Here is an 18,841-nt window from a genome sequence, read left to right as displayed (position 1 = left end):
TTACATGACATGAGCAAGGATGGCAGAATCTGACTCTCAGTAAGACAGCTATGAGCAAGATCATAAACATACACTTTATCAGTATTCCCAAATACAAGTATTGCTAATCAGCTTGTCAGATGCAATTACTGTTTTCATTGTCAGAAAGCTGCTTAATACATGGCCTTGCTACAGATTTTTAATGAGGTATTAGTCACAGAAATATTAAAAAACTCCTGACATTACTATGTAAATTATCCCTATTCTAAAATTATTTTTATTACATACCTCACATCAGCATTTTTTAAGACATAGATTTAAAAAAAATGAATTCTGAGCTGCTTCTTAGCACTGATTTGGTTGTATTTAGAAATAAACAATTCTTAAAGAATAAGTTATTCAGGTAAAGTACAGTTTTTAACCATAATTTAAAATCAGGTCTACCTCCCACTTCCAAACAATCATTCTGCATTTCAGATAATCTATAAACATCACCAATCACTTCACATCTGATTATTTTACAAACCATTAACTGCTGTAAAACTAAACTGAAAACAGTACCTAATAAGGAAAACAGACAAGAAAAAAAAAAAACCATAATACAGCACACGTACATTATTTAATAGATCTTAACAAAAATTTTAAAATCTCAATTTAAGGTAAAATATCCACATTAAACAAGTAGTTTAAGAACCATGAACTTAGAAAAATTACGCATATGGTAAAAATTCACAGTGTAGACTGGGAGCATATATGGTGGTAATACAAAGGAAATTTGAAGCTATTTAATGCACCTTGATGAAAGACTGTACTTTGCTCAGAGTATACTTTTTACCCATACAGTACATATTTTTCTTTGAATGACAAAAAGACAACTATTTGAATGAAAGTCAACCATTTGAATGCAAGATATGCACACAATTACAACATCACTCAAGTTTATTAAAATCATGGTTTATTTTCAACCACAGGTAGTGTTTCCTTGAAATATATACCTTGAAAGATTTACTACAATCAGCACAATTATATTTTATGCCTTACTATAACAGTCAGCTGCTGAACAACAGCTGAATGACAGCTCATTTGACTTTTTCCACTTACAGAAAATACTACAGAGGTCTTATCTCCCTAGAAAACGTAACAGCTGCATCTTCCTTTCAACAATAAATGACTCATTTCTAACACATAACACCATAAAGGTCTAATGACTCAGACACAGAATCTATTTATGCACGTGCGTTATCGTCCCTTAAAAAAAAAAAAAAAGGGCACTGACAAAAAAAAAAAAAAAGAGAGGAAAGATAGCCAGATTACAATAAAGTACCTGGAATGATAAGTGAAAAACTTCATAAATGATGAGACATGAAAACTAGTATTTGATATTGCTTTTTGTCCAAAAGCTGTCAGTAACATAACACTGGCTCAGTGACACAACCAACAGAAATACAGAGGGTTGTACATTTTGTACATCCATGCTGCTCAGAATGAAACAAATTATGGAAATTTGAATCAATTATATTGGGAAAGTACTTCACTGTGTAAAAATATGTGAATACTTTAAGTTGAGCATAAAACTGCTATTTACTGCATTATCAAAATGATAGAGGTTTTCTTTTCTGACATGCTTCTAGGTAAAACAACATGGTGGGGCTGTTCCTGGCAGCTGGTCACAGGGCAGTGTGTAGCCATGTGGGGCACAAAATTGCAGCCAACTGATAGAAACTGATGGCTGAAACAAGAGGATGGACCCTGTGCTTTTACAGGAAGAGGCTCACTGCTCTGGTTCAACCAAAAAAAAAAAATCATCATAAAACCATGACACATGCTAAGAACCACCTGGGGTGTTGGTGTGCCAGCAGCAGCCAGGCAATCACAAAGCAGAACTAAAACATGTACTGCACAGCATTTTAGCATAGCAGTGGTTGTGAGCCATAAAATAGTAGCTGAAATAAAATGGCAGCCATCATTCCTGTAGTAACTTTTATACCTTCATGCGTTTTGAATGATCTTTCTCCTATGACATATCCTTAGTTCATATTCTATAACATTTGCCTGTTTGTTTTTGTTTTTTTAAACTTTGGCATGATCTTTTGCTGCCACTCTTGTATTGTTCAATAATCCACAGATCTCACTGAATCAGTAAAGAGTCTTTCATTGGATGGGAAACAAGATGTAACCATCTAAATTAGGTCATTACTTCCCAGAGCCCTTGAAGTGTGAATCCATCCTTTAGCTTCTCTACTGCAAGTCCTAGTTCTTCTGAAAACACAGGCTCCCGATCATGTTGCTTTTGAATGTGCAAGACATTAAACAGAAAAATAAAAGAGTATACTTTTAATTATCCAATTTGTAACAACACAAATCTAACAGTATGGAAAAAAAAGATGTTCTTACCTTGTTTTCATCAGCAAAGTAAGCCTATAAAAAAAAAAAAAAAAAAAAAAAACAACTCACAACCTTGAGAAAAACAACAAAATTTAAATACAAGTTTGCTAGTAATTCTTTGGGTGAAAATTGGTAAGTTTTCTTGAAGAAAACAGATTATATGTTTTTTATTTTTGTTTTATAAAAAGGATCAAAGTAATTCCTATGTTCAAATCAATTACAAAAGAGTTACAACAGAAGTTAGGGACTGTTTTCTTTAAATAACATCAATCTCTGAATTTTCCAACATAATAAATAAAGATTTTATAATCAAAGTTTTCACATTGCATTTGTTACGCTAACAAATACTTTGTAGGGGATAAAATTTTAGTCAGCAAGCAAGCTAACAGCAATTTAATATTTTCTGCTTCATATGCATCAGCATTATTCAATTTTTAAAAAAAATGAGACATAAAATGCATAAAATAGTATTAAAATGCAATGAACATCACCTCAGTATAAGAAATGGACGCAGAGTAACTGCACAGTTTATCAGTTTTCTACTCTTTCACGTAGGCCTGTGAAAATTATACTGTGTTTCCAATTCTGTGTGGAGAAATTAAGATTCTAACTCTGAAAATATCTGCAGCTCTGTAAGTCACTGGACCAGCACGCCACAGATTTTTGCATTTGTGGAGAACCTGAGCTTTAATTCAGGTGACAAAGCCATCAAGAAAACAAGCAAAATCTTCCTTCAAGGAAAAGGTGTTCAACCACACTGAAGACACGGTTATGTTTAGCATGTGAACACCTTCTACCTGTGAAATCAAATAAATCAGGTCTTTCTGGGTTGCAAGTAAATTTGGAAATTCCCAGAAGGAAGATCATTAAGTTCCTGGACAGCCTAATACATTTAAATTTATTTTTATTGTATTCATTTCTGAAATAAAGGGAGAGGGGTACTAATATCATTTTCTAAGCTGGTAGAAACAGGTGTGCAACGCTTGCCAGGACTGGCTCAAAATTATTGTTGCTTTTCTAAAAATCTTCTGAATTTGAATCTCAGGTGAATGTACAAATGTCAACTCTTATTAATCTGTTCCAAAAGGAGAAAGACTTTTTTTATATGATGTATTTGATTGTACTGTGTGGCTAATCATCATCTTAATATGTGGAGAAACTACATACAAGTAGTACTACTATCTACTCCTGTTTGTTTCAAATAATAGTTTGTGCTAAGATTAAAAAAAAAACCACGCCCAAAATAAATGCACATAGCAATCAAGATTTTGATTAAAAAGCATGTAAGTGTGCTTAAGTACAGTTTAGTTGCAGCTAATTAAAACTGCATGCCACTTATATTTGAATATAAGCTTCTTTCCCACCCCTCCCCCCCCTCTGCGAAGAAGCTTACCACAAAAGCATCCGTCTGTTCACCAGGTTCTATTTCCACATCATCCTGAACCTGCTCCACTGTTAGGTCTTCAAGAGATTGAGGCTAAAAGTTAAAACGCTGAATAAATTCATATATCCAATACACATTTAATGTATTCTTGTTACTGCTTGCTAACACAATATTGCATCTAATTTACAACAGATGAGTAGACTACCTTTTCTTCCATTTCATAATCCACTCCAAATATAGGGTTAGCTGAATAAACTTTGTGAAGTGAATTAATTTCTTTCACTGCCTCCTGTAGTTTCTCCACAGGGTCTATTTTAAAGCCAAGTACATATCCTCCACTCTGCGTAACAGAGAAAAAAAGACATTTATTATTCTTTTTATTTAAACAACTGCCTATCATTCCTCTCCCAATGAGGATTTGTAGTTTAATGACAGTAAATTTAATTCTGATAAAAACATTACCTGTATTTTAGTATCTTAGCCTGCCACTTAAACCAGGAGTGAAACAAAAAACAATGATAATGTTTCTTTATGAGATAACTAAGCTTTAAACTGTTAGCCCGTTAGATAATGGAAAACAAATATCTTACGTAGAGAAACAAGATCTAAGAAAGGTGGGAGAAGTTACGAAGTGATACAGTGATTTATTCCTAGCTACTCGGCAAGTGTTTAATCCTTGAGATCATTACTAAATAAGATGTTAAATTAACTTTATATACAAGCTTATCTGTCTATTAAATCACCATTAAAAACATTTCTGACTGAAGTCAAATTGAAGAAAAGTGATTTTATTTCTTAGAGCAAAGCATACGTAGTTGAGAAAGATTAAAAATAGTGGTCTTGCTTAATTACAGAACTAGGTTTCAAAGACAATCTGTCAGAAGACACAGTCTCTAACAGCTAAATACTTTAAAGTGTTCAGGCTGGTTTATTGTTGCTCTGCTTAGAGACACTGTAACTCACAACAGCCATATTTACCCCAACATACTGACATTTTCAGAGGTGTGAATAATTGAATTTTTCAATTTTTTTAAAGCTGTCTTTTAATGGTCACACAGAAGGAAATCTATAAATGGCTTAAAAGTAGTACTGTAACATTTTATATACACAGCTATCTAATTCTGAAAACTGCTATTTAAGGGCTATTAAAGCTTCTTACCTGCTGAGAACTCTCTATCACAAGAGCCAAGCCAAACTTTGAGTCTCTTACTTTTATTGAACGCTAGTGGTAAAGAGGTTAAACAAACAAACAAACAACATTATAAACTGTTTTGGAAACACCTGACAACATTTAAATATATATATATATATTAATATATATTTTTATTTTTAATATATAATTAAATATATATATATATATATTTTTTTTTTTTAAACACTGTTGTAATTACTGTTATACCTCTTGGAACCTTGGCTACTAACATTCTCTCTATTTCAATTCTGAAACAGTAAAGCCTCAGGAAAAGTGTTTTATCAAAAATATTAATAGTTCACTCCCAAACATTAGATTTGCAGCTCAGGGCATGCAGCTGACACGGAGCACAAGAGTAAATAGTTTGGAAATTAAAAATAACAAGTCATTCCTCAACATCTCTAATTGCTAATGGAAGCTTGCAATTCATCTGGACAGAAAAGAAATCCACCTTGTAGTTAATGCTGGCAAGACCAGATTTCTCCTTGACGTGGGGACATGAAATACTAAGTCAGTGTGAGATGGGAGCATTAACTGAATACCAGAAGTCATCCCATTTCATTTTGAAAATGGCTGCTTTAAAATACTTACAATTTGTAGATACGGTATGCTGACATTAAAGCTGTCATTCATATTTGCATGCCAAACTATTCTCACATTAGTAATAAAAAATGTTCCCAGATTTCCCTATTAAAGAAAAGGTATACGTTAGAGCTGCTTTGAAATACTGAGCCTTTCTCCCCCTTGACATTATGATTACTGATACCTGTTTATCACTAGTAGGGTATAGCTTTTCAATTAATTCAATAAAGGCGTGATCCTTTCCCACAGAAACCAGTGGAAATGCTATTAATGTCTGTTAGGAAGCAAGATCCAATCTTTAAAGGATACAACACCCAAGTTGAAAATCACTTGAGAGTTCCTATGGCTGCAGCAAAGCAGTATCAAATCACAGCACAGCAGACCTGGTGAGAGTGCATGGAGTGTCTGAGAGTGTGCTTAACTGTACAGATCTGGAATTGGCATACAGAGTAAGTATAATGGCATGTGGGTTAAACTTAGGCAATTGTGTAGATGTGTGCCAAGGAAACGAAGGGGAAAGAACTTTTTAACTTGTCAGGATAAATCCTGTTTCCATTCTGGACTAAAGCTACACAGACAAAAATAACAGCTCCCATTTTGTTTCGCAGCTCTGGATAACACTTGTAAGTAGTTCCATGTGTAATAATGGAAATAGTTTCAGTTTTCTCCTTAAAGTCTTTATCAGTGCACATTTCAAGACCTAGATCCCCATTCCTGTATTTTCAATTTCCAGTAATCTAAAGACAACATAGTCTTACAAAGTAGTTAAGACTGCAAGTAAACATACAAACATGCAACAGAGCACTTTGGAAAGAGCAAGATTGTCTTTCAGGATGATACAGAGCTTCACACTCATAAATATCTTTTATTAACAGAAGCTGCGTATCTAGTTCCTTGCACATTAGCTGAGTCATGTAGACTTTGGTCTGCCAAGAAGAGAACTTCATTGTGCTGAATGGTAAATATATGAAGTCAGCTTTTCTGCATGCAATAGCTAATGAGCTGAACTAAGGGGATTGCTTGAGGTTACAAAACCATAGTAGTACAGTTGCTACATGAAAGCCAAAACATTTTAACTTCGCTGCAGTCAAACACAGTCTCACTTTTAACTTTACCTGGTCACTTGATAAATTCCACACTCCGTTGATTTTATCATATATTTGTTCTTGAGGCAATAACCTCAGTTGCTTGTTCTGAATCAATGCACTTCTCAGCTTCAGATCGCGATACATTTTCGAAGTTTCATAAGCTCTGAAAAAGTAAAAAACACCATGTTAAAATTTCAGTATTTATTCTCTATTACCTTTCAGTGCTTGTTTTAGCCACAATGTGAAATGTTACATTTTCAACTTTTCTTGTTGTACAGAAACAAGAGTGCTATTAAATCATCAACGTAAACGGTTGTGTTTCAGTTCTCCTTAATCAAATTAAACTTAGAAGAGGTTTTTTTTGTTACTGTTTTGGTTTCTTGTATCATCTATTTGAACTCCTATATTGTTCATGTTAAGATGTCTCTTTTTCTTAAGATTGTCATATCCAAGCCTGTACTGCAAAGCATAAATTGCTCTCATGTTATACATAGTATGGATACCAAAAATGGCATTGCTAGTTAAGTCAAAAACATCTAATTATATGTACTTACAACACCAACATCTAACAACATGTACTATTATCTGTACTTCATAGCTCTTCAATAGAAAGCAACACTACTGTACTATGCAGACAGTCGTTCAGGCGGTTTACCTTTAGGTAGGAAAGAAACATCCATCTCAAGTTTTAGTCAGAGCTAAATTACCTTTGAACTCCCATTTCCACTACATGGTCAACAATCACAGACATGGGTTATAGACATAAATGACCAATGAAAAATGCATGATTAGTTTCTGGGGGTTTTTTTGTAATTTAATTTATTCAGTTGATATTCAAAGGGTGAATGCTTTAATCCATGACCATTATTGGCATACATTAATTCTCTTTATGTACAGTTATCTAGTAGAATCTGTGAGCATTCTCTCTCCTCTTTCTAAAGATTGTGTTGTCCTCTTTTGGAAAGGTTTTGTCAATGTTAAATATGGATAATCCACCAATAGTAGTAATCCCATGTAATTAATCCACTGAATTTCGTAAATGAACAAACACTATTTTAAGCATGATACCTGTGCACAGCAATAACTGAAGTGAAGAGTCTGGGACTCCCAGGAACAACATTGGTAAATATGAACTCAAATCGTGTATTATTACATTTAGTCAATATATACAGAGCTTCTGTCTGTCCCCGTAATTTCTGTAAGGAAAATTTGAAATTTAATATTTTGACAGCATTGTAGCTCACACATCCAGTGGTTTAATCCTGATTCTACCACTTATCTACTGTTGTCTAGCGATTTACTGTTGTCTTTCATTTCTTTCTTTTGCCACCTCCACTGGGAGCTAGCATTTCCATCAGCAGAACTAATGAAGCCTGGCTGCCGTACATTTGTAGTATTTGCTTCTTATCATCCAGAGTCACCATCCTTCGTTTTGCTCCCAAAATGCCCTGGCTCTGCATGCAGTCCATTACCTACCTCAGTAGCCAGGGGAATGGGAGAGTTGTGCCAGCCAAGGGTGATGAGTGTGCTGAGCAGCCAAACCATACACAGACCAGTTGGTGAGCTGGCATCTACCATGTGGCTACCTGAGGAACCTACAAAATCTCCCTGCTACTTCTTTGCTGCTTGCCAAACAAATGACTTCACAGTTGCATGCAATCAGGCTACACATTTGAGAGCTTTCTTGCACAAAGTTACTGTTTCTACATCTTTTTTAGTAGTAGACACAACAAACCAACAGGCATTTCACTTATCAAGAACAGAGAAAAATCACCAGACAGTGTGATGAGTTTTACTACTTTGGGAACCAAGTATATAAATATGTAAAACTCTCCCAAACTAAATTCCTGTACTGCTTTTTCTGCAAGTAAACACACTGCAATAAATAAAAATAACTAATAACACCTTTTTTCAATATTTTAAAAAGTATTTTTTGAAACTTACTGAGTTGGCAGTTCTTGTAGTTATATTTATAATGCAGTTGTAACCAACAGCTAAATGGGAAGAAAAAAAATAGTTTTGAAAAAAAACGTAATCAAAATTATGAAGCACAATACTGAATTTTGTAGCTTTGGGTGCTGTTCTCAAGAATTCCATACTGTGGTTAACCACCTGGGCTCTCATCATAAAGTCAAAGACCTCAGGAGGTCATCTGCTCCAATGCTCTTCTCAAAGCAGAACTAATTCCATCTGGATGCTCAAGGTAGTGTTCAGCTCAGTTTTGAGCATCTCCAAAGAAGTAAAGAGGTATTTCCAAATCTGAATATTTCCAGTCACTCTGGAAGCTTGTACCACTGTCAGTCTGCTACTGTGGTGAACATTTTTCTCCTAATATCTAATCAGTTTCTCTTGTTTCATCTGTTTATTGCTGCCTCTCATCCTGTCAGTCATATGCTACAAGGCAGCCCATTTCATCATTAAGTCACACTTAAATTTTACCCTTAGAAATAAACATTTAAATAAACAGCAATATAATACTTTGTGGGGAAAAAAAAGAATTAAGGAGGTGACAAAGAAAAAACAGCAGCAAACTAGAAAGTGTAAGAGAATAAATAAGAAGAGAGAAAACAAGGTATAAATTTCATTTTGCATCTTCTACAGCAGTGTTCTGATACAAAATAGGAATAAAGAACTCATCCTTGACATTCAACATAAAATTGAAGCCATAAAGTGGTGCTGGGCTAAATCTATAGATACCAATTATTACAATTTACCACAAATTTGCCCAGCCAGATTCTGAAAAAAAGAGAGAAAGAAACGGGATTTGCTTCTGCAAGATTTTGCATCTCTAAAAGCTCAGTTCTGGCAGCATGTTTGTGTGCACTTGTGCATGTGCACATCTATGAGAGAGCACATACAGAAGAACAAGCAGTCAGAGCCATAATTCGCACTGCTTAGGAGCAGAACAGATTTCATTACTGACTGGCTTTCAGGAACTGAGCCCTGGAAATGATCTGGGTACTGAGTAAGGGCATCTTGGCCCTACTTCAGCAAACTAAATTCCAGTAAACTAGCTGGCTACTCACACAGTTAAAATTAGAAGCTTATTCACAGCTCACAATAGTAGATTTGGGAAAGTAGGTACTTCTGGGGAATAAAAACTGTATGTGAATTAAACAGGCGGCAATGTGAGGTTTAAGTGATGCAAATGATGAAGAAATTCAAACTTACGTTTCTTTTTAGGAAAAAAAAAGTTACAGACAGGTTAAACAAAAGATACGTCTAAAATACTCTTCAATTTCTGTCCTTATAAATTGCCACTGAATATTAACATTTCACTATGAATTAGAGTAACAGTTTCCATACTACAGATTCATCATAACAGTTTATTTCAGACTGTATAGAAACAGCAGGCCAAGCTTTTACTATTCTGTAGTGCAATCTATGGTATCGTGAACACGTAGCATGCCGCTACAAAGGAAACAGCGTATTTTCAATCGTTTAATAGAAGATAATACTTACAGAGATTAACTCTGGGCAGTGACAATGAGCGCCAAATAATCCTCAAATTTGTCACGAGCAGCCTACCTGGAAATAAAGGATGTAAATAGTTTTAATCTGAATAGCTACCATTAGAGCAAACATTCAATTCTGTGGTAAATATTTACCTCTAGTTTTGCAACACCATAATATTCCTTCCTCTTGACAGGAAGAAGAAAAAGAGGATATCCCTGCAGGACAATCTCTATTTGTCTTCCTTCCACTGCCCTAATTTTTTTTAATACCAGGAGAAGAAATCCAGCAAGAAGGAACAAATGAAAGAACCTCTACGTATACCAGCATTCCTCACAACCAAACACCAAACAGTAATTGATTCCATATCCACCTGACTGGTAAAAAAGCAGAGACACAATTAGCACACAGCTGCTCTGGGAGGGGAGACAGTGCGTTAAGAGCCCAGCTGACTTCATGAATAACCTTGCCTCTTTATGTCACATGCAAACTTCTTCAATTCAGCAGCACATCCAGCCACTGGAAGGGTCGCTGAGCACGCTGGCAGCCCTACACACTTACACCCCCCGTAACCAAACAAGATACTATTTGAAAATACTCCCAGCAGAAACAGACCTGTGAAACAGGAGGGTTCATTTTCTGAAACAGATGTAGATTAAGTATCAGGAAGGTTACAGTTTCTCTGAGCAAGTAGGTACCTCTGTCTCCATTGTTTCCTTTGGTATCTTCAATGGACTCCAGGCAGTCTATAAGGACTTCTCCAGATCTCATTTTCATTTGCCTAAAAAAGGAAAATAAAAATTAAAAAAAAACACGCACAAAAAACAAAAACACAAAAAACAAAGCCAAAACCTAATGAAAGACTGCATTTATCCTCCCAGGGAGGGCCATTTATATTTCCTCACTCACTTCCCTTACAGCAAATGCACATCTGCACGCACACACAAATCAACCACATATACCTGAAGTCGTCATTGTCACATAGAACACGTGGAAAATACCAATGTCTTTATTCTTAAATTATAACAGTAAATAACTGTGTAGGAAGCATGATAAGCAAACTGCACCCAAACACTGGGAGGAGGCACGTAAGGGCAAGGCAGAAAAGCTAAGAACTCTCATGGATCTCAATGTCTCCTTGCGTACCTTTGGCCCCACCACACAGACGTTACAAAAACAAAAGCATTTCCGGGACGTGAATTCCCTTTTTATTTTGACTTCCCGACTCCAGAAAACAACCAACTCCCCCCCCATAGCTACATTTGGGTGTGTGTGTGTTTTAAACAGGCAATAGCGCCACCTAGCGGCGCCTCAGCGGCACGGCACAGCCCACCCCACCGCCTCTTCCCGTCCCTCCGCGTCACGTGACGGAGCAGCCATCACAACGAAGGCGTCCCGGCACGCACCGCGCCGCTCAGAGCGGCCTCAACCCAGTTCACCGACAGGCAGCGATAACTGCGACCGTCCGGTCGAGTCCCCACAGCCCCGCTGTAAGGGCGGGGCAGGCAAGCAGGCAGGCACTCACTGCGGGGAGATGTCGAAGCGGACATCTCTGTCCTCCCACAGCACGTCAAGCACGGCGCTCATGGCTGTCCGCTGCTTCGCTTCCCTCCGGCAAGACCTCGCGCCGCCCTGGCAACGGGGGTGCTACAGCGCGCTCCCTCAGCGCTCGGGATTGGCTGCCGCCCTGGGGGGGGCGGTGCCCGTTCTCCCGCCCCGCCCCGAGCCCCGTGAGGCGGCGGCCGGAAGTGCGCAAGGGCTTTTTGGCGGGAACGGCGCGCGTGGGCGTTGTGTGAAAGACGGCCGGGCGCCTCGGGTCGCTGGGTGTGGCTTTTCCTCGTGCCTTAGACGTGTCTGGTACAAGGTAACGGTCACACTGTGAGTGAACATTAGATCAAGCAAAAAGGACCCTGTGAAGCTGGTAGATGTAAAATGTACTTCTAATTTAGAATATCTCAAAAAAGCATACCCAGATGAATGTACTTCATTTGTGTGAGGGTACTTCTTACCATTCACTCCTCCCCCTCACAAATAAATAAACTGCTTCCAAAACCATGTTGTGCATCAGGGCTGGCCTGCCAAATGGCAGCTCTGTGGAGAAGGACCTGTGGCTGGTTCTGTGCTACGGCCTTGTGCTCCTGTGTGTGAAGGAGACCCGGAGCTCCTGGAGCACAGCCAGCAGAGGGCTAAAAATGATAAAGGGACCTGACCACCTCTTCTGTGGGGAAAGTGGAAGAGCCAGGCCTGTTCAGCCTGCAGAAGAGAAGGCCCAGGGGGGAATGTGATCAGTGTGTGGATGGTGGAAGGGACAGCAGTAAGAGAATGGGGCAATGGTGCCATAAGAGAGGCAGTAGGCACAAATTGTGTAAACGATGTTTGACTGTGGTGAACACAAGAAAAAACTTTTTTTATTGCAAGTGCTGGCTGAGGTTGCCCAGAGAGGTTGTAGAGTCAAAAGCGATCCAGACTCAGTCCTGGGCAATGTGGGTTAGGGGACCCTAAATGTGCTTTAGGGGTTGGAGATACAGCCATTTCTTGGATGTGCCTTAAAATTTTTATGGAAGTTGTTGAGCAACTAGATGTCATTCTTGAGGCCTAATTCAAATTTCCAATTTGTTTGTTCAGGAAAAGAAAAAAAAGTAAACATTCTGGCTTTATATGCAGGAGTGCCTAATCCATGGCAATTCCATAACAGGACTGTGGTAGAAATCCAGATGTATAATCAGGAGCACATCTAGCTGTAACTCAGTAGTGAGATCAGTTTTCAGTTCTGTAAAGGTACTGCTTATCCACACTCTATTCTAGCAGTAAAACCAGAAACAGTTTATTAGAAGCAAGCTTTTAAGTATACAATTCAAATAAAAAGAGACAGATCAAGTAAAAAGCCATAGGGCAGTGACAGGCAACAAAGAATAAACTCAGCTTAGTCTGATGTTTCGAAGATAAGTTAAAGGATTTTTAAGAAACAGTAAAATAATGAAACGCATTTAAAAGTCAGGGCTTTTAGAGTAGAAACATATGAAAAGAACCATTTTAGGCATAAATTAGCCTAACTTGTTGATGTCAGCTACTGGTGTAGTCACTTATATGCATTTGTGGAAGTGTTTAATTTCATTTGTCATGTACCTTGATAGTTACTGGAAACTGAGGAGAGCTGCTAGATTAAAGGTCTGCATCTAAGAAGGATGTCGTTTAGAGAGTTGCGTAGCTCAGCTACCTTCCTGTCTTGTGACCTGGATAGCATGTAGGGAACAAGCTGTTGCATTTGCTGTGTTTATCTGGTAACCGCTGAATAGCAGTTGCATGCAATTCGGAAGTTGATATTCTGTGCTTGAAATATTAAAGTAGGATTTGTGGGAACACTTCCTTAAAGAAAATGAAGACTTCATCACAGAATCTATGACAACTGTCAGGTTTCTGTAACAGAGAGGAAAGAAGTTATGTGACTTTTTATGACCAAAGATTGCTTTCCAAAGCCGTATGTATAATTTAAAATGAAGTCAGTGATTGTATAACAGTATTATTTAGAAGAAACTCTGATTGCTACAAGAGCTATGCTGGTCTTTATGGAAGGAAGTTATGAATTCCTGATACTGCTAGAAATGTGTTGCTTTGTTTCATAGGGACTAAATCATAAAATATGCACAAAAGAAATTAAAGCATGCTTGCACAGGTAGATGTTTTTAAAATTAATGAATGTATGACTTCACAATGTTAACGTTCTTTAAGTTAGTGGGTTCAGTTTTACATACCATACTTGATACTTCATGACTAACCTGAACAAGCAAGATCTTCATCTTGCTAGTTATTAATGTAGAGATAGATGCGAATTCTTACCTCCAGAAGAAAATACACAAGTCTCTCTACATTCCGCTTCATTCTCAAAACGATTTGCATTTCCATCACAGCCACCATACCAAAACTGAGCACATGCATTGGCTTGTTGATCATAATACCATTTTATGATATAAACACGGCACGGCCCTTGATCCAGCCTTAACTTGCATCGGAGGTCCAGAACATTTCCTTAAAAAAAAAATAATAATAAAAATAAAAAAAATAATAAAAAAAAGGAGTGGACACAATTATGTGCAAAAATCAATCATGACATGCTAGTTTCACTAACTCTAATGATATGGTAAGATAGAAAATACTTTCTCTTAAAGTTTAACATTGTGACATCGATATTCTACATGTATCATTGGCAGCTAGTATCTGGAAACTTAACATAATAGAGTATTAGGCAGCTATCTTAGTCATGTCCATGTTCCCAGGAGGCATGCTCTTTATATGTTGTTGTTCCATCACAGTATGTTGCTACTGGAATCCACGAGTGTGAAATTATGAAAAGAACACATTCAGATTTTTCACATGAAAAGAATGAATTGTTTCAACAGTCAGCTTATTACTATACTTTCCTTCAAATGACTAAACACTTTTTTCCTGTTTCTCTTCTGAAAGAGAAGTCTGTCCAATTCTGAAATCACTACGTATTCTCCTCTCCTTAATGAGGTCTCCCATCTCCTGATGGGAGACTGACCCTTTCTGGCCAAAGAATTCTCTGCTCGCTGGCCCACCTCACCTGGCACTGCATTCTCTCTTCGGTGCCATTTATCAGCACTGCCTCAAGTTATAGCTGACCTTGTTCTGTACTGAGATGAGCAGTGGGATTTGGAACTTGCAAAGAAAATAACTGGTTAATAGTCTGGCCAAGAAGTAGATTTATCAGGTAGATTTTATAAAATCCTGAAATGTTGTCTTTCCCACAGCATGGGCTCATGAAATCTTCAGAAATGGATGGATTCAACAGATTGACTCTGATTTAAAGCATTATAAAAGTCAGTATTAAGGCAAGAGAGAAGAAATTGACACCCTGGGTGTTATTTATTACCTGGCCTTGGTGTGAGCCTTGCAGTTGAAAGCACTTTGTCTGAAGATGATGGTGGCAATGATGATGTCACAGCTGTGGGTAAAAACAACAGAATGAAGCAGTGATTTATTATCAGCCAAAAGTAACTAGAAGTTGAAAAAAAATAATGGTGACAAAAATACCTCTAGTGTCCACTGTTACCAACGGTGACTGTTCCTTTTCCTCTAGATTATCTTCATAGGCTTCATTAACTACCACAGTAGGTACATCAGTCTGAAATAAGCATTTTATTTTCTTTTCAAATATCGTTAAGTGTCTCAAACTGAACAAGCCTATTAACATTGACAGGTTTCCTAACACTTTTCCTTCCCATCTACCTTGACTGCATTGCTAAGAATCAAGATTTTAACCTCACCAGATTAGTTTACCAGGAGGGTTGTCAATCCCAAACCCGCTGTATTAAACCCAGTATCAGTATCGAGACTAAACTGTGGCCATTAAAGAATTGCATGCATGCAATACGTGAACTTTTATTCAGAACACCAGCACTGAGCATAGCAAATTAAAGGACCTATTGCAGTACCTGCCTGCAGAAATGAAGTTAGATGTTGCTTCAGGCAACAGGGAAGAAAATAGGTAAAAAACAACCTTCATTCATAAAACATGCTTAATTTTCATACCAGAACCAATGGCTGAGGAAGATCACCAAGATCCAGAGGACTTTCTATTGTAGATACCCCAGGTGTCTGTGCTGACAGCGCTTGCCCATGAATACTGTTGTTCTGAAGCATGCGATATGAAGGACTTGAAGATACTGAATGGAAAGATGGTCCACTTATGCTTGCAACATTTCCATTACGATTGTAAATGAAAGTACCATGCTCATCTTCACAAAATTGGTTGACTAATTTGGACTCCAGAGCTGTTCAAAAGAAGTTAAAATTCATCATATTGAGAAATTCAATGGATTTTTCAAATTTGGATTATTTACACACATGAATAATACACACGTAATCCAGTACGCCTTTAGAATATTTACACATATCTGAGATCATTCCAAGGCTCTCTGAACTGTTTTTTTATCATCACAGATTTACCCGCCTGTAGGTCCTCCAGATGATACACATTTCCACTCCAGCAGTTCTGCAGTGAGTGAGCACTCCCTCTGCTTAGGAAGCCAGTTTAAACGACTGCTTTCATAGCCTGTAGCTGACATCTTTGGTTGGCACAATGTGCTCTCTTTTGTGTCATGGCTTATACCTCGACTCCTTAAAAGAAGGCAATTTTATCTCTAGGTTCTCAAAATTTCGCACCTTGTAGATAAACCTGATCATATCAAAATGTAATTTACACAAACATAATGCATTCTTTCCTCTATTCTGAGAATCATCAGATATAACACAGAATAAAACCACAGCAAACGCACCTGGGAGAGTATTAAAGTCATCGATAAGATACATATGCTCTCTGTCTGGGTCCGAAGCGATCAGATTGAGTTCATGCACAAACTCAGCCTGCGCTGGATCGGAAGTATTTACGATTCCTATTGCATACATTTCGATGTTTGCTGCATGAGCCTCTCGAACGACAACATCCAGTTTCACCGCTTCTCTCTTGTCCGCTTGGCCGTCGGTGAGCACAATGGCTACTTTGCGCACTCCTGCTCGAGCACCTAAAAACCCTTCCTGGGTTGCTTTACGGATAGCAGTTCCTGTGTAAGTGCCTTCTCCCATGTACTGCATTTTTCTAATTGCTCGTTTAACATCCTGTTGAGTTGTATGCTTGTTGAGACCAAATTCTAGCTGAACTTCTAGACTGTACAGTACAAGGCCAATTCTGGTAGCATTTCTGCCTACAGTTACTCTGTCTACTAATGCAGTTACAAAGTCTTTGATAATCTCAAAATTCTCCGGTCCCACACTCTCAGAGCTGTCAATCACAAATACAAGCTCCATAGGAATTTCCTTGCATTTAATACCACAACCTGCAAAGAAAAAAAAAGAACCCAAACAGATCACAATGACTACTGGATGTTCTTTTGGAAAGGAGGAAAACAGAAATTTTATGAAGAAATCCTAAATACTTACCACATATCTCTTTAATTAATTTAATTATATCTTCTCTCTGGATATGAAAAAAATAAAAATATTTTACCATTTGTCTCTTTCAAATGATGTATAAACTTGACCCTATCAAAGTTTTTGTTTACTAACTGCAAAAGAAGATGTAGAAGAGGAATATGTCAAATCATCAGGAATTTTAAGTTCCTTGTCAGCATGAAATAGATAAGAATAAGCCTTTAAGGTTTCTTTCTGTATTATTACTGCCAGAAAAGTCTTTCCAGAACAACTTACATAAGATTTCAAATGATAGTACCTTGGATTTTGTTTATAATCACATTCTAATGAGTTTTAAATAATGGAACTTGCTTACTGTTAAGCCTTGCTCTCCCTTTGGTCCAGTTTTGCCCTGTAACAATGATCATTAATTAATCTATGCAATTAGTAACACTGTAATTCAGAATATGACTTCATCAGTACCATTATTAAAATAATACTTAGCTAATAAGAACTTTTGCTAGAAGAAATAGTTTTCCTGTGATACTAGCTTGTACCCACCGTATCTGCAACTTTTTAAGGTCGCAAGGCTTGTACGGGTAGTGGATGACCTCAAGTCTCCTGCTGAATCACTGATTTTCAGTTTACATGTACTGGATAGCAAGTCAATGCCAGAACAGAACAGTGCATTTTGTTTTCTAGCTTTTGGAAACCAGCAGGAATTACAAGTTTTCCTCTCTAAGTCATTCATTAGCACTGATGTTAAGTCTAATCTACCACTACTTGGCAGCCATGTAATAGGACTGCACAGCCCTATCTTCTTACACTGTTGGCTTTCACTGCCCTGACAAGGACCCACATCTGTGTTTTGTAATTGAGGTACTTAACACAGAAATGTCTTCCTTTTAAACACCTTAATATTTTCAATTTCTTAAGCATTTCAGATTATGAGTAGTTAAATAGCAACAAAAACACACACCGGCTTTAGTGTTAAGCAGTGTAAAAAACCAGATGTGATAAAACTGAAATACTCACAGGTTCTCCAGATAAACCAGGATCACCCACATTGCCCTTTTCTCCTTTTTTCCCTTTTTCCCCTGTTGCTCCTCGATCTCCCTTTGTAGTTGTGTAGATAAGCAGACAGAAAGCATAAGTCAATTTTTATTATATTTTTTACATTTGTTTCTAGCTGCCTTTGTTGAAATCACCTTCAGCTTCTGACAAGAGTTAGAAATGTTCATTAGAGATCATTTAAATGAATTAGTACCTGTGAATTTTTGTGAATAATTTGTACTATTAAGTATTTCTATGGAGAAAAACAGCTCAAGCAGTTTGAAAAATGAACTGTCCCAAACAAGTATATGGAGACAGGGGTGTTTCTTAGGATACTGCATGATGGAAGTGAATGTGTTTGAGGAAAATAAGATAACAGTAGGGAAACTGAGAAGGGACCGGGTGGATTTGGATTGGGTGATGGAAACGCTCTGAGAAACCTTTTGGCCTAGGAAAGGTGTTCAGAATAGCAAACAAAGCGAGTAGTGCCTTCTGATTTAATTTCCATTAGGCTGTGGGAATTTGCATCTTCGTTATGAACCGATGCGAGCGCATCCAGAAAACTGATTTCAACACACCTTTCTTTTAGTACTGATGTACTCCTGAAATTTTGCTTAACTGTGGGTAAATGAAAGGCAACAATGTTAAAAACAATATCTGTATTTCTTCTGACTAGAAGATAAGCCTGGTGTGACACTAAAATATGCAATGCAGAGAGATGCTGCTGTAAAACATTAAGAGGACCATGCGAAAGGCTGAAGTTTTACTCAATCCTGAGTCCCTTTTCAAAAAATTCAG

General features: G+C 37.4%; 3 protein-coding genes across 5 annotated transcripts in view; 1 reads left to right on the top strand and 2 right to left on the bottom strand.

The window, feature by feature from the left end:
* Nucleotides 1-10,691, top strand: part of FASTKD1 (FAST kinase domains 1) — a 38,510-nt gene extending 27,819 nt beyond the window's left edge. Inside the window, exon 16 of the transcript XR_006179571.1 lies at nt 10,260-10,691. The gene's annotated coding sequence lies outside the window, so the exon portion shown is untranslated. The remainder of the gene's footprint in view (nt 1-10,259) is intronic.
* On the bottom strand, nt 901-11,724 carry BBS5 (Bardet-Biedl syndrome 5). 3 transcript variants are annotated; one of them, XM_042874422.1, is made up of 12 exons: nt 11,589-11,724; nt 10,762-10,844; nt 10,073-10,138; nt 8,555-8,604; nt 7,679-7,806; nt 6,638-6,773; nt 5,532-5,627; nt 4,908-4,970; nt 3,954-4,088; nt 3,758-3,841; nt 2,374-2,397; nt 901-2,266 (listed from the first exon to the last, which is right to left on the bottom strand). In XM_042874422.1, the coding sequence occupies exons 1-12, from the start codon at nt 11,648-11,650 to the stop codon at nt 2,165-2,167; spliced, it is 1,029 nt and encodes a 342-aa protein (XP_042730356.1). In that variant the 5' UTR covers nt 11,651-11,724; the 3' UTR covers nt 901-2,164. The 3 variants fall into 3 exon arrangements, with proteins under 3 accessions (XP_042730356.1, XP_042730358.1, XP_042730357.1); XM_042874424.1 differs by lacking the exon at nt 11,589-11,724 and adding an exon at nt 11,210-11,318; XM_042874423.1 differs by lacking the exon at nt 11,589-11,724 and adding an exon at nt 11,026-11,162.
* Nucleotides 11,725-12,854: 1,130 nt separating this feature from the next.
* Nucleotides 12,855-18,841, bottom strand: part of LOC122181740 (collagen alpha-1(XXVIII) chain-like) — a 37,095-nt gene continuing 31,108 nt past the window's right edge. Inside the window, exons 28-36 of the mRNA XM_042874409.1 lie at nt 18,026-18,106; nt 17,367-17,402; nt 17,021-17,057; nt 16,360-16,917; nt 15,614-15,855; nt 15,116-15,206; nt 14,955-15,026; nt 13,901-14,089; nt 12,855-13,480 (exon numbers count right to left, since the gene is read on the bottom strand). Of these exons, the coding sequence (XP_042730343.1) occupies nt 13,473-13,480; nt 13,901-14,089; nt 14,955-15,026; nt 15,116-15,206; nt 15,614-15,855; nt 16,360-16,917; nt 17,021-17,057; nt 17,367-17,402; nt 18,026-18,106 (1,314 nt within the window). The 3' untranslated portion in view covers nt 12,855-13,472. The remainder of the gene's footprint in view (nt 13,481-13,900; nt 14,090-14,954; nt 15,027-15,115; nt 15,207-15,613; nt 15,856-16,359; nt 16,918-17,020; nt 17,058-17,366; nt 17,403-18,025; nt 18,107-18,841) is intronic.

The sequence above is a fragment of the Lagopus leucura genome, unplaced genomic scaffold (genome assembly GCF_019238085.1).
Source record: "Lagopus leucura isolate 7727_CA_CO unplaced genomic scaffold, USGS_WTPT01 Super-Scaffold_100012, whole genome shotgun sequence".
NCBI lineage: Eukaryota > Metazoa > Chordata > Aves > Galliformes > Phasianidae > Lagopus > Lagopus leucura.
This window is presented reverse-complemented; position numbering and strand designations above follow the sequence as displayed.

Bases quoted from the DNA above. Each gene is read 5' to 3' on its own strand.
- BBS5 (XM_042874422.1), bottom strand. From the start codon at position 11,650: ATGAGCGCCGTGCTTGACGTGCTGTGGGAGGACAGAGATGTCCGCTTC. The intron at 7,807-8,554 runs GTAAGTTTCAAA...TTTTCCTTACAG, and splicing joins CTACAAGAACTGCCAACTCA to AAATTACGGGGACAGACAGA. The intron at 5,628-6,637 runs GTAAAGTTAAAA...TTTCTTTAATAG, and splicing joins GGAATTTATCAAGTGACCAG to GGAAATCTGGGAACATTTTT.